General features: G+C 43.1%; 1 protein-coding gene across 1 annotated transcript in view; it reads right to left on the bottom strand.

Annotated features, from left to right (window-relative positions):
- The window catches only part of SORCS3 (sortilin related VPS10 domain containing receptor 3), a 307837-nt gene that overhangs the window by 56055 nt on the left and 237860 nt on the right, over positions 1-13922 (bottom strand). Inside the window, exons 11-14 of the mRNA XM_063339010.1 lie at positions 13266-13368; positions 8929-9005; positions 8729-8820; positions 3896-4003 (exon numbers count right to left, since the gene is read on the bottom strand). Of these exons, the coding sequence (XP_063195080.1) occupies positions 3896-4003; positions 8729-8820; positions 8929-9005; positions 13266-13368 (380 nt within the window). The remainder of the gene's footprint in view (positions 1-3895; positions 4004-8728; positions 8821-8928; positions 9006-13265; positions 13369-13922) is intronic.

The raw sequence follows: 13922 nt of genomic DNA on the forward strand, positions 1-13922 counted from the left end.
TCAGCTCTGCTTGTAAGGAAATAATTCATTCTCGCACCTTTACAGCTGTATGAAATAACAAAATCATAGAATAATTTAGGTTGGAACAGGCCTCTGTCCAACAGACATCTTGTCCAATTCCCCACTAAAAGCAGCTCCCAGTTCCAAGTACACCAAGATATTCAGAGTCATATAATGGCCCTACATGCAAATCTACAGATTTTACCATACTGGTAAGTTCTTTAGGACTGTCTCAGGACATGCGTACACAGCACAAAGCAGAGAAGATCCAAAAAGCCCAGGGTGCTCGTACAGTACAGACGGCTACTGCAACTGCTCACATAACAGCCATGAAGGGGTATGAAATTCTGTGGTAAAACTGTTGCTGCTTCCTACAGCCCAGAGAGCCCCTCACAGGATGTGCCACGAAATGAAGGCTGGGAATAATAGTCATTCTACTGATATACTGATTTTAATAAGATAGTATTATGATAATATTGTTAATAATGCAATATGTTAATAATAGTTGGAGTATAATGACTATTTAATACACGTTCCCCTCAGAATACTGTTTTTTGGAAGTAGTTGAACACAGACCACTTTGATGCAAATAAGTGGAAGAAATTTTCCCTAACAGGAATCAGCCGAGACCACTAAATGAAATATTTTGCATTTTCCAGGATGAAAGACAAATCTTTAAAAGCCACTAACCTACCCAGTTTGGTGGTACACAAACATGAGCATGCTCTTGGTCCCCCTGCCTCAGCCCTGCTCCCGCTCTAAGAGCTCCCACTGATCCTGTTGTCAGCTAGGAGATGCTAATCCCAAACCGTTGTGCTCCTGTCATCAGCTTCTTGAAATCATTAGGATTTCTACTCACAAACAAAATTCCACGTACCTCCAACCACCCTATGTTATCTTGGTTCAGAGGGTGGCCAGTAGCAATAGAAAGGCATTGATTTCTTCTCAGCCAAAGCTTCCACAAGCTCAGCATGATCCTACACTGCCCCCTTATAGATGAGTTCACTAAAATTCTCATTGTGAGAAATACCTAAGTGATCTGCATAGAAATGGTTTGCATACAAGCTTTATAAATGGGCTCTTTCCTCCTCAGTTCCTCTAAAGCTGTGGATGGGAATTTCTCTAAACATTTATGGCAAGTACCATGTGAAATTTCTTTTTATGGCTTTTACAGACTATTAAGAATAGTTTTAAAAATTGCTAATGATAACAGTAATAATAAAAACAATACCAATAACAATTGCAATAATAATAATATGTCTGCAAAGATTTCAAAAGAAAAAGTCAGCCCTCAGCAAAACTGATACACAATATTTAGCAAGATAACTCACTTCCTACATTCTCCGTCAGAAGACTACAGAGATAGACGTAACAATAACCTGAGATTTAAAATGCATCTTTCATCTCAAAAGAAAACTGCATTGATTTATAAAGTAAATGGGCTAAATCCACAGCTAGTTGAAACTGATTAGCTCCATTGATTTCAATGAAGGTGCTGATGTACAGATTTATTTGAGCTCAGATGTGTCTCTCTGCACGTGTGTGCGCGTGTGTCTGCACGTGTGTGTAGTTGGAAAGCGATACACGTTGCACAAAGAATTTCACAGAAAAACACCATATTAACCAACACAGAAAGTGACACATTACTGCTGCATTTGGAGAAAAATGCGTAGAGTGAACAGAACGCAGGCTCTAATCTTTAGCTGGGGATTGGCATATATTTCCCCAACAGGATGCTTACAGCAGCCTTGTGAAAAGGCTCACAGGTATATCATGTGCTGTTGTGTTTTGCTCTTTGCAAAAACAGGGGCAATATTTGCTGGCAGCAAGATAGCAAGGCAGCAGATACACAAATATATTCTGCTACGCAAACAAGTATTCCGCTTTTATGAAGAAAAAGCCAAAGACAAGGCATGGCTTTTACAGTAAAGGAAAAACTAGCAACCCTACCGGAATTGATACCACCTCTACTCTGATAAAATCTCAACAGCTGCCTGCGACATAGACACAAATGCTGCCTTGTTCTGCCCCAGCACTGTTTGGGAAACAAACTTGAGTGCCACTCCTATGCTTTATAGGCATAAAGGATAACAAAAATTACTTAGCCTGGCCTTCCTAGGACACTTTAGCACAGGAGATACAGATGGCTACATCATCCTAATCCTCCCAAGACTACAGCACCAACACACTTCTTCTATCATGGCATAGATGGCAAAGAAGCCAGCTCAAATGACCCTTTGCCAGAAGAGGATTTTCCCCCAGCCCCGTTCTTGCAGCTAAGGTGAGCTCAACTGCAAGTACAGACTGCTCCTCGCCACATAGTCACTCCTGTTTGTGTAAGGCTGACGTAGGTCTGGTTTTTGAAAGGCATGCCAACACAAATCATGCAACCCAGTTGGAATAAATTCAAATCACTAGCAGAAATGCCCAAGACACACAACTGTTATCTGATCCAAGCTTCCTCAGAAACTGATGACAAGCATACCCAGCAGTCTACTCTCAGTCTGTCACTACCTGTGACACCGGCAATAAGATCCACCTACGCATTTCTGCCACATAAGTAGGCAGATGGACTGAAGCCTAGAAGAAAATATACTGGGCCTGAATCCCTCTTCTCTTGCAAGTAGCAAAAATCTGCAGGAACTTCAGGTGCAGAAAGCAGGAAAAGCAAACTGGCTGCAAGGTGAAATTTATAGTATATCTCCCCCTGAGTTGGGCAACAGTATCTGATGTGATTAACCAAAGAAACTCCTTCATGCCACTGCAGATACACTTTGCAGGCATGCCTCAATCTAAGGCATCTCAGCCACCTTGCTTTCAGACCTTTTCAGGAAGCTGTTCCAGTCAGCTCAGAGAAAATACAGGTAAGGCGGCATCTCTACAATCAACAAAGGCAGGGCATCTAGTCCTTGCCTTGTTCAGAATCCCAGAACAAAGTGCTCTGATACGCTTTATGCAAGAGGTTGAATAACTCTTTGAAGATGCCTTTGAACTTAAAAAAAAAAAATTTTCCTCCCTCACAGGATTGTTAAACTTGGATCCTGGCCTGTTCTTGGGCCAGTGTTACTCAACCAATTCCACCAGTCTTACCTGGTGCTTCAGCACTCTTGGGTGAAGGAAGGTACAAGCACGTTCAGTGACAGCCCAGGCTCTTGCTTCCATGGTATGAGTGAATCATAGCATACTATACCCCAGATCAGGAAGGTTATTCTGAGCTCAGCTCTGCATATGCACACTGAGAACACCTTTAGCTTAAGCTAAAACCAGATGCACACCCCACAGTGCAGATAGGGATATTCATACCTAGCAGCAATCTCAAAAGACGGTCAAGCTGCACAAATGGAGCAAGCACAGAACTGACATTAGGTGCAACCATACACATCTCTGGCCTCTGAAGAGCAGTCCCTGGGCCATCAGATCCAAGCAACACAATCTCAGCAGTATTTATGAGAAGGGACTTCTGGACGTCATTAGTCCAAGCTCTTACTCCAACACAGACTATTGCCAACTACAGATCAGGGCAGATAAGCCAAGGCTTGAAAACTTCCAGGGATGGTGACACCACAACTTCTCTGTAATCTGACCAGAGCTACAACACTCCCCAGAGAAGCAGATTTTTGCCTACTGCCCTATCTGAACTCCCAAGCTACAGCTTGGGACCATCTCTCCTTGTGCCCCCTGCCACTACTGGGAAGAGTTTGGCTCCATCATCTGTTTGCCACATGTGCATGGACACTCGATTTGGGTCTGTGACCATCAGTAAAAACAACAAAACAGCACCGTGGCTTCATGCAACGCTTCATGTGTAGCTATACTGCACACCATGCACTTGAGGATGTCCATGCTCCCCCTTCTGCTACCACATTTTATAAAAGTTAAGAGCTGCTATACTTACGTCATTATCTGGGTCTCTATACCAGGGTCCACAAGGGATCCATCCACAAAAAGTGGTGTTGATGTGAAACTGTATTTACTCCAGGATCTTCCTTCATCAAAACTCACCCTGAGATAGAAGCAGACAAGATTTATACACATAAAGACTTACTCTAGAGCAACTGCAGCAATTAAATGTTGGCTAAGGTCTGCAAGCTCCAGCAGCTAGATTTATAGACAAGCACCAATCTTTGCCATTTCCCAGCCCACTAATTCATGCTCTTGGTGTACTTTGAAAGATCAAAGCCCTAGAAAGTATAAACACTGGCAATAAGGACATGGATATACTTGATCCAGCTGTACATCAGAGCTCAAGGGATCAAGATGCATTGCCAAGTCCTGTTTCTGGATCTGCAATAGCACCTAACATGAGGCATCACTCAGAGCATAAGCTGCCCTGGTCTGAATGCATGAAAATTGCTGTCAACACCACTGGACATTTCGATTCATGCATGGCATTAGCTACAATCCCTCCAGCCCTATTAACACTTATTTGCCTGCCATCTCAGAAGGGGTGTCCACTTTACAGCGAGGTGGAGGAAGGAGGCTAAACTGAGCCACAGTCAGTGGTTAGTCTGGGTGATCTTTGCCTGTTATAGTTGTAAAGCAAAACTGCATGCTAGTTAAAGTTAAAGCATTTCCATTCTTACAGGCTTAGTGTTCATGCTGTTGGTGACGAATCAGGTGTGTGTCCCTACCCACGATTGCCATGCACCTTACTTTCTGTTTGTATCAAAGAGCGCGTGTATCCTAACCCAGCTGACAGGGTCTTGGTTGAATTAGAGTTAGTACAACAGGCTTCAAGATTAGCAGAGGGGGGTTTGCAAACCCTGCTGTCAGCTACACCCCAGCAACCTCTCTATCCCTGACAACTGCAAAGGAGTAAGTGAATGAACAGTCTACCTGACCACACCAGTAGATGGACCAGGTCAGGATCTGGTGGCCTCTGCCCAAGCGCCCTCTCCAGCCTCCCTCATGACACACACACACAGAGTCCATGGCCCAGGAGCCCCGTTGACACCACAGGAGTTCCAGGCTCCAGCTGTGCCACAGCCCTGCCCAGCCATGGGCCTGACATGCAGGCTGATGTCCCAGCCTCAGCCCGTCCCTGTCCCCTGTGAGGTGTCTGATGCCCAGGGCTGGGGCTGTCCCTGGCTACCCTTCTCCCAGCTGGGGTGGTGGGATGGGCCCTGGCTGTGAGGTCCTGCCCTGCTCTCCCAGGGACCTTGGTCGGCTCCCAGCTTCCCAGCCCTCAGGGAGCTACCAGCCCTCACAGCCTATGCCCACAACAGCACGGAAAACAGCCAGAGGAGTTTGTGCACACCCAGCTGCTACTGCAGCAGGAAAGACAGGCAACCTACAGGCTGTCACCATCCAGCTCCCACAGCTGATGCCCATCAACAGTTCCGAAAGCAACTAAGTTTCTCTCTGACCCCAGACTCTCCAACACAACCGCTCCCGCACAATTTCTGTCCAGAATTTCAGCTCCGAATTACACCAGCAAAGGAAGAGCAAACAGAGAAGCACAAAGGTTTATTGGCTATAAAATTATTTGATCCTCTCCCAGCAGGGTTGTTACAGAGTTCTCTGTAATTCTGCGATGTACCTGGGCTGTGAAGGCTGACAGATTATTCTCAATGGACATTACCAAAGAGACAATCATGGCACAAACTTCTTTGAAACGCAGGAAACACTTCTCATTTTAAAGTGAGCGTAAAAAAGAAGTTTTCCCTATTTTCCAGGCAAAGAAAGTTTGGGGGGGGGGGATGCGTGTGTGTGGGTGCACATGCGTGAGCACCTGGACTTGTCTGAGAAGGTCTTGCGGGAACCTGGATGGTCCCTACTCCAAGTCGGTAGCATCAGGGACACTATCTGAGATGCCACCAAAGAACCAGGAGGCCAGTGTAATATGTATTACAAACAATGGCTTACACCAACCTTAGAGCTCTAGTGTGGAAAGCCAAGGCTTCCAGTCACCATTCCCTAAGTACCCGCATCTCACAGCACCTAGCAAAACATCTTCACCTGACTCACAATGAACATCTGCCAGCATAGGAAGCTGACTATAGACCAAAGACAGAAAGCTGGGAGTACAACAGCATACAAAAAGCTTATCTGCCCTAAATCTATTTATTTAAATGTATGTATCTTCCCATACACCTGTGCATTTGTATGCTGTTCTGCTTGCATGCTTATCTATCTAAATAGCATTTCAATTTCTGTGCAACAGTATGCTTCATTAGCTTAGCTAAAGTTCTCTCGGCTTTTCAATTATCCGCCTCTCTTTTCTCCAGGATGAAACTTATTGTACAATGTCTCAGCCTGAGAACTAATAGATATACATGTACTCTTTAATCTATTCCACTCTTGCCCATAAAACAGGTGCCTACTGAAGCAATATGAAGGAAATTCCAAAGCCCCTAAGGGTACAGTTTTGGAGGAAACCTGTTGGAGCTTATTGATAACAGCTCTAAATCACTAGTCATTTAATGGAGTGGGTGGAGCATTCATAGTACTGCACATGCCGTTTCATGAGACTTAGAGGGAAGGGAGAACATCTGAAAGGAACCTCTGCAGAGCAAACAAAGGTGAACTGGGCTCCCAGCTCCTACGGATGGTCAACCTATGACCAAATCTTTCCCAACATCTAAGTACAGGCATTTGGTATGTAAATGTGGTTTTTATGCCCAAAGAGTCTTCATAAGGTAAGAAACAATTAAAACAGTTACACCTGGGTTGAATAATATAGTAATAAATGGTTAATACATGACTTAGAGCTCTTTCAATAAGTGGCTCGCATTTCACTCTTCCAGAGCTCAACTTGCCACAGCTGATGTACCTACTGCTGGTCACACCTACCCTCGGATAACACACACTTCTCCTGCCCTTGGCTCATACTCGATTTGGTCTAAAGACTTCAAAATGGTTTTGATGTCCTCTTTCCTGAGGGCACTTCATGTATAGTCATGACTACTGAGTTACCTATCAGAGGCAAATGTTTCTAGTCACACAACACCACATTCTAACCACAGACAGAAAGGTGGAGTCTGCTGGAAGCATCATTATGGATCTGCCCTGTTACTACTCTCCTCTGTATTGTCCAGTTATGGAGGCTCTTGGCAAGAGGATGCTGGCCTAGACTAATCCCTGGCCCTGACTCAGTAAGGCTATGTATATTAAGTTATGACTGTGACAAGCGTGGTTATGATAAAACAAACAACCCGTTTCCTGAACACTAAAGACAAAGATCACAACCCTCGTTTTGCATATAATGACTTGCCTGTAATCCCTCACGGAGGCAGAGACATCTTAGAGAACACTTGGTTCCCCTATCCTAGAAAAATTACAAAGCCGTAGGAATACAAACTAATACATCCTGTGATTAACAATCCACTATCACACCAAAACTAAAGCAGTCATTTCTTTTAGAAGAAAAATGTGCTCAAATGCAACATACTCAAACTTTAATAGAAACCTATGTTGCAGTCATCCCAGAGTTATTTGTCAGGTCAGGAATATAAAGTCCAGGAAGCTTTTCATATTGAAAAAGTAGCCATTAAAGTTCTTAAGGTACACCTCTGGAACATTAGCTTGTGATGGGTAAAGACAGCCTGTCTTGAGGTCTCCAGTTTCTGAATGACTGTAATTTAACTGAAGGATTTTGTACAATAATGACTCAGGTAGAAGAGACCTTAACACCTCAGCACTGCTGCCAAACACAGTTGCTTTCTTTTTCTATTTGACTGAAGGCCACATTTCCTGTTCGGCATGAAGAGCATGAGATAGACACGTGCTTAGCACCATCAAGCTGAAAGACGACTCAATCTTGCAGACAGGAACACAAATCTTGTCTCTGAAAGTTATTTCCAACTAATTCACTTCTAAACAACATTAGAAGCCGGGTAGGTCAGTTCATTAGCTATGCCCCTCTTTCACTCAAGACCAGAGACTGAAGGTGACGATAATACACACATTTTCTGTAAACAAGTTTAGTTCTGAATTACAGAATGCCTCTCTCCAATGCTTAGCTGGTGAAGGAGTGAGAGGGACAAAGGCTAAGAGGATAATTTTGAGCAGTATCTTTAATGCTTAGACTGTTATAGCCCATTTATAGCAAAACAGTATCTTCAACTGAGAAATCATTTTGCCCTATTTCACCTACAACTCTACGCAGCTGGCACCACTGTATCTCTGGAAATTGATAGTGGAATCCTATAGGAAACAGCAACGTTAGCAACTTATCTCTATTGCCCTTATCAACACCTACTGCCCTCTCCTCCCCCTCCCTTTATCTGCCTGCCCAGTTTAATACTAAATTCGGTAAACAAAAAGCAGAAGTGAGGGACACATCCTCTCGGAAATACCTGAAGCACAAAGGATGACTTCTTATTCAGTATATATGTGTCTGTAGGAAAGAAACTCCACCTGAAATCTCAGTACATTACTAGTGCAGTAATGAATTACTTATTTTACTTATTATAATCAATTTACTTGTTTTTACTTAATTTATTTAATTATTATAATTATTTACTTATAATTAATTACTTACTATTACTTATTATAGTAATTCATATATGTGCGTGATTATGTATATAGCCATTATATTTATAAGATGGTACAATAATCATTAATATTAATCAACAAAACCAAAACCATGGTAAAACACAGATAAGAATGATCTCATTTGTTCATTTTGTAGACACTGGCAAATGTTGACCAGATCAGACAAGAGATATTAGCACAACTGTCAGCTTTTCCCGGTCAGGAAACCTTCTCAAAGTAACAAGTTCCTTACCACATGTGCCGGATGGGCACTGACGTGTGCTTCATGGCCACTAGCGCCCCTCCCCAGTCCAGAAACCACACATTGTATTCCTCCTCGAAGATCTGCAAACAAATTAGGTACTGCATGAGTGCTCCACCTCACTGGGAAGGGAAGATTCAGAAGAACAACAGCAAAAGGCTCTATGCTTTCGTTCGCTCTGCAAAACATACCTGCCTCCAGGAATTTCCACCATCAGAAGAGATGAACACGCCAACATCAGTGTAGGAAAGCTCAGAGCCAATATTGCCTGCAACACAAGCGAGTGTCAGACATTCTTGGATGAACACAGAACTGCATTTCTCCAAGAAACCAAGATTACTTGGCCTGACCAGTGTTTTTTTTCTGTTCTTGATTCTATTCTTACCTAAAAACAACAGCACGGTCAGGTGGCGAGATTCATTTACAACAGCTGTGCTATTTGAAAATTCACACTGGGGAGAAACAGTATTATCAGCTTATTTTCCCAACAGATAGCATTGCCCACAATTGCAAGCCACTAAAGGCGGGTTTATTCTAGGCAAGGTCCTACTTACTCGAAAATCTGTGTATGAAACCCCATGCCCATTTGGTGCATACAAATCATCCAAATGGCAGCAGAATAGCGGCCGCTGTCCCTGGCTACCAGATATTTCATTCCATACACATTTTTCTCTGAACTTGTAGTCTTCGTGTTCTGGTTGGTGAGCTGCATCTCTGGATCTGCCAGTCTTTGCCAAGGGTAAGGCAACTACATCTGTCTCTACTTCTTGTGTAAAGGAAAGCACCCAAAGGGCAGTTACATGGCTGAGTTTCAAGGTGAAACCCAGGCCCCACCGAAGCCCGTGAAGGCTAGAAAGTTTACTCAAGATTCTGTCAAAATGCTCAAACATGTAACTGATCTCAGAACCTGCAGTCAAATAAGCAAAGCTTCTTCCTAGGTTTCCTAACCATTTGCAATTAATGAGGACTGTGATGTAATGAAATATAAGTTCCATTTGAAGGAAATATTGTCTGTTTAGGTATGAACCTCACCTGAGGGCAGAAACAGTTCAGGGAATTAAGGCTGGCCAAATGACTTTACAGCAGAAAGGTAGAGACCAGGCTAAGCAGCATTCTAGACAACGTTGATTGCTCTCATTGGCCTAGCTGTCTCAAATTGTGAGTTTAAACTTACTGGTTACTTGGTACGGTTCTTACTTTTAATCTTGTAATTTCCATTATGTTGGAAACTGTTCTGCTGACAGCCTTACAGGGTAAACTACTCTGCCTTCACCATGCATTAAGGAATGGATATGCCACACATGAAAGCAACGTGAAGAAAAGCTCAAACATTGACCTTAACCATATATAGAGACAGCACAGCAGAATACCATTTGGAGACACTACCTCAGAGCTTGAAACAGTGTTTTTTCCAAGGTCCCTCATCTGAGACAGCAGAGAGAACCTCAAATCTTACAGTGATAAATCTCAAGATTTACAGAGTAAATAATGAACTTGGACTAAATCCCCAGCCCTCTGGAGCCTCTGAGCATCTTCCAATAGTTGCACGAAAGAGATGCCCAGTATCTGAAAAACATGCATATGCTTTGAATAGACCTTATTAGCTTATTCCCCACACTGCCCTGAATCAGCATCTTGCTGCTTCTTCCAGAGTTAATATTTCCACAAGCACCAGGCTTACTGAACAATGTAGGTCTGTTCTAAATTAATTTGTTCTCACCTCCCCATTTCCCAAAGCACCCAGTGGCTCAGGGAAAAGCTACCACAGTCACCCAGGAACTGTTTTTTCTGCTGGTCTGTCAACGGTACCTTCAATCGGTGCTAGGTGGGATTCTGGTGGTACAAACATCTTTCCCGTAAGAAGCAGGTGGATGTAACACTGACAGATACTCCATCGGAAGGCCTCCCAATGATAATGGCCCACAGCCACATGGGTGGTCAAACCCGTGACTTCTTTATTCAAAGTCCATGAATCCTTTACCCAGGGAGCCAATCTTATACCTTCCGAATGAGACTGTTTTAAAAGCAGGTGTAATTTCCATGCAAGAAAGGGAGAACTAATATTTTTTCTTCAAAAATAGCAAAGGGAGGGGTGGCAATCTTACACATCTATAGCATCAAGAGCATAATAAAACCACACTAATGAAAATGTTAATTGAATTTCTGACATTTAATGCTGTAAAATGAGAAGTTAAAACCCAGATGCAGGCTGGTTTTTTTCCACTCCTGTCACCATCCCAACTAGCCACTTTGTTGTGACAATGCTCTTTCAAAAAAATAAAATTCCTGGCTCAGGGAGGCAGGACAACTCAAGGAAGCGCTCAGGATGTACAAAATGTCACACTGTCCATCTACCTAATCCTCTTCCCTGACACCAGCAAGAATGACCAAGAGCTTTACATGAAGGTATGTGAAAAACCTGCTGTGGGCAACCATGTAGAAGGACATTCTATAGGGACAACCAGGTTCACAATCAAAAATCTACCGTGTCAGTCCCAAAGTCTGCTTAGCCCAGTGTCTTATCACGAGTGGAAGTCCTCAAGAATTAGACACTGACTTAAAGGCAGAGGTGTAAGTTTTCTAGTTTTGATATTTAAAATATGATGATACAAAACTGACTTTCCAAACAGGGATTTTCATATTGTGGCAAGGAAAGAGAGTAAAAGGGTGAGATTCTGCTGCTATCACTTCTGTCTGTCTGCTTTTCTGTGCAAACCTGTTTCATTATTTTCTTCATTCTCTCCATCTAGTTTCTTTCACCTATGTGTATTCAAATCCCACCAAACATAACTAATTCCCAAACAAGTCAAGAGGATTTAGCAGCTGTGCAATTAGATACTAAAACATAATTCTTCCCTTTGCAAGAATCTAACCTCTGTCCTCACAAGAAGAGTCCGAGTTTCCCATCATTGCTGGAAATGTGTCACTGTAAATCAAAGAGTAAGACACAGGAAGTTGGAGCAGCCAATGCCTGTGAGAATAAATTGTGATGCTTATCCTGGAACACATTTGCCAACACAGTGAGATGTTCCTGTTGTTGTGAAACTGGTTAGTGGTAACAGATGTGTATATTCCCCAAAGGTTAAGCTTTTATTGTACGAAGCAGTAAGGCAGAAATTATATTCTGCCTTTTAAAGGTTAATTGTTAGACTGGGAAAGCATACATACCATGCACTGTCAGCTTGGAAAGAACCTCATTTACTACGAATTTAGATCAATGCCTAGAATCTCACTGTCTTGCTACCTCTATTTGCTTCCTAAAAGGTAAAAAAAAAAAAAAAGGCTCTGCGATCACAGCACAGAGCATCATGAGTAGGGCTTGCTCCAAAGTGTCCATCTAGCAAGCGTGGCCTGCCAGGAGTGATGACTTCACTTGGCTATGCATAGGAAGATCTGGAGGTTTAAACTAAATTATCTCACCCCGTTTGGCCTAGATCAGTGAACTGGAAGTCGCATGGCTTTTCTCTTGCTGAGATAAAAATGTAATGAAGGGAACCTGTCTCTCAGGTTCTGGCTTAGTCTGGCAAACACATGGAAGCACAGAAGGACATGAGAAAGGAAAGGACTGGAAGAAACAGCGTAAATTCATACAGGCAATATGCTAACACGACACACTCGCAAGCCACTGCTAGGCTGAACAAGACAAAGGAGATAAAATGAGCCTTAGAAAGAATGGTTAAGCTATTTGGATGTATTTGAGCACATGTAGGAGCCTCCCTGTGAAAAGGCAGGACAGCCTACATACTTTCAGAGGCCAGCTTTCAATAGCACCAGCCATTCCAAAAGCACTTTGTTAGCCCAGCAGCTCCCAGAGACCTGTGGGAGTGCTGGGTGCAGTTGGTAGCCCCATCCATCCTGATCAGGCTGCAGGCTGTGTGCCCACAGGGTCTGTAATTGTCATCAGATTAATTGCAGTGGGTCAGCCATTGCCACGGTGAAGCCCTGTAGCAGGTTATAGCCATTAAAACATTGTGACCTGTCAAAGCATTATTTTGCAGAAAACCCCACAACAACAATGACCCATGTTGATGAAGTGCTGCTAGTCTTGGAGCAAACACAGTGTTGAAAGTAGGTTCCATGCACAAGACAGGCACTCCTGAAGCCTGGGCTTCACCCAGCAGGCTTTGTGACAACTCTGTGCTTGCTACTCAACGGTGGAATGTATTGATACCTCTCAGGAGTGTAGCCATGATTATAAGCCCTATTCTCATTCATGGTAACTCAAGAAAATGAGTAGACACTTATATCAATGGTTGTAATGATGTCAAGTGAGAGGGCTTAGTAACGCCAGCTGGTAATAACCCCTTGCAGCTGTGGGCAGAGCAACAAATACCTGACAGGCATTATCTTTTTTGAAGCCAGGGGCCACGTATCTTCTCCTCGCCCACAGCAAATGGGAATTAATGTGAATTAGCTTAGCACTTGCTGAAACCTAGCTGAAAGCTTTCACATCAACAGGAAACATCTCATACACTCTCAAGCTCCCAGTGAGGCGTGGGTGAGTGGTGAGGAGCACTTATGTTTTTACCTGTTGCCACCAGCAGCCCAGGAGCTGTCTCTTTGCTGGAAATGCTTCCTGAAGTGTATGGATTTGCTGAGAGTTGCAGATGTAAGTGCAATGAGCAAAAGGGCTGTTGACAGGAAACAAACAAAAAGGCAGAAGCTTTAATACACAAGTTAAATACCAGAAGAACCCTTGGCAACTGCACACAGATGCTCTGATCCTTCTGAAAATGACCCCTCTGCTCTTAGCACTGTTACAAATAGCAGCATATGTTCATTTTCTGAATAAGCACTGTAAAAGTAGCTGAGAGCAAGAGAAGCAGGAATGCTGCATTACACACAAATATGTTTGCATTTGTTTTTACCAACAATCTGATCTAGAGCACTTTTCCCCCAGAAACTTTCTTATTCTGACTTAAGTTCCATAAAAGAGGTCAAGAAAGATGAATTTTCCCTTAAAACTCTATGAGGCTATAGAAAAAGAAATCTACTTAATTCAATTAACACTCTGCAGGTCCAGAGAAACCACAGATTACCCAGTGAAACTTCAGAGAAATACCACCCCTTTGAAACACAGGGACTAGAGCCTACTGTAAAATGGCTATTCACTGAACACTGATGAATAGCAGGAAGCCCAACACGAAATTCTCGTCTATAAACTCTGCCCCCTCTTGGAGCACCT

The sequence above is a fragment of the Chroicocephalus ridibundus genome, chromosome 6 (genome assembly GCF_963924245.1).
Source record: "Chroicocephalus ridibundus chromosome 6, bChrRid1.1, whole genome shotgun sequence".
NCBI lineage: Eukaryota > Metazoa > Chordata > Aves > Charadriiformes > Laridae > Chroicocephalus > Chroicocephalus ridibundus.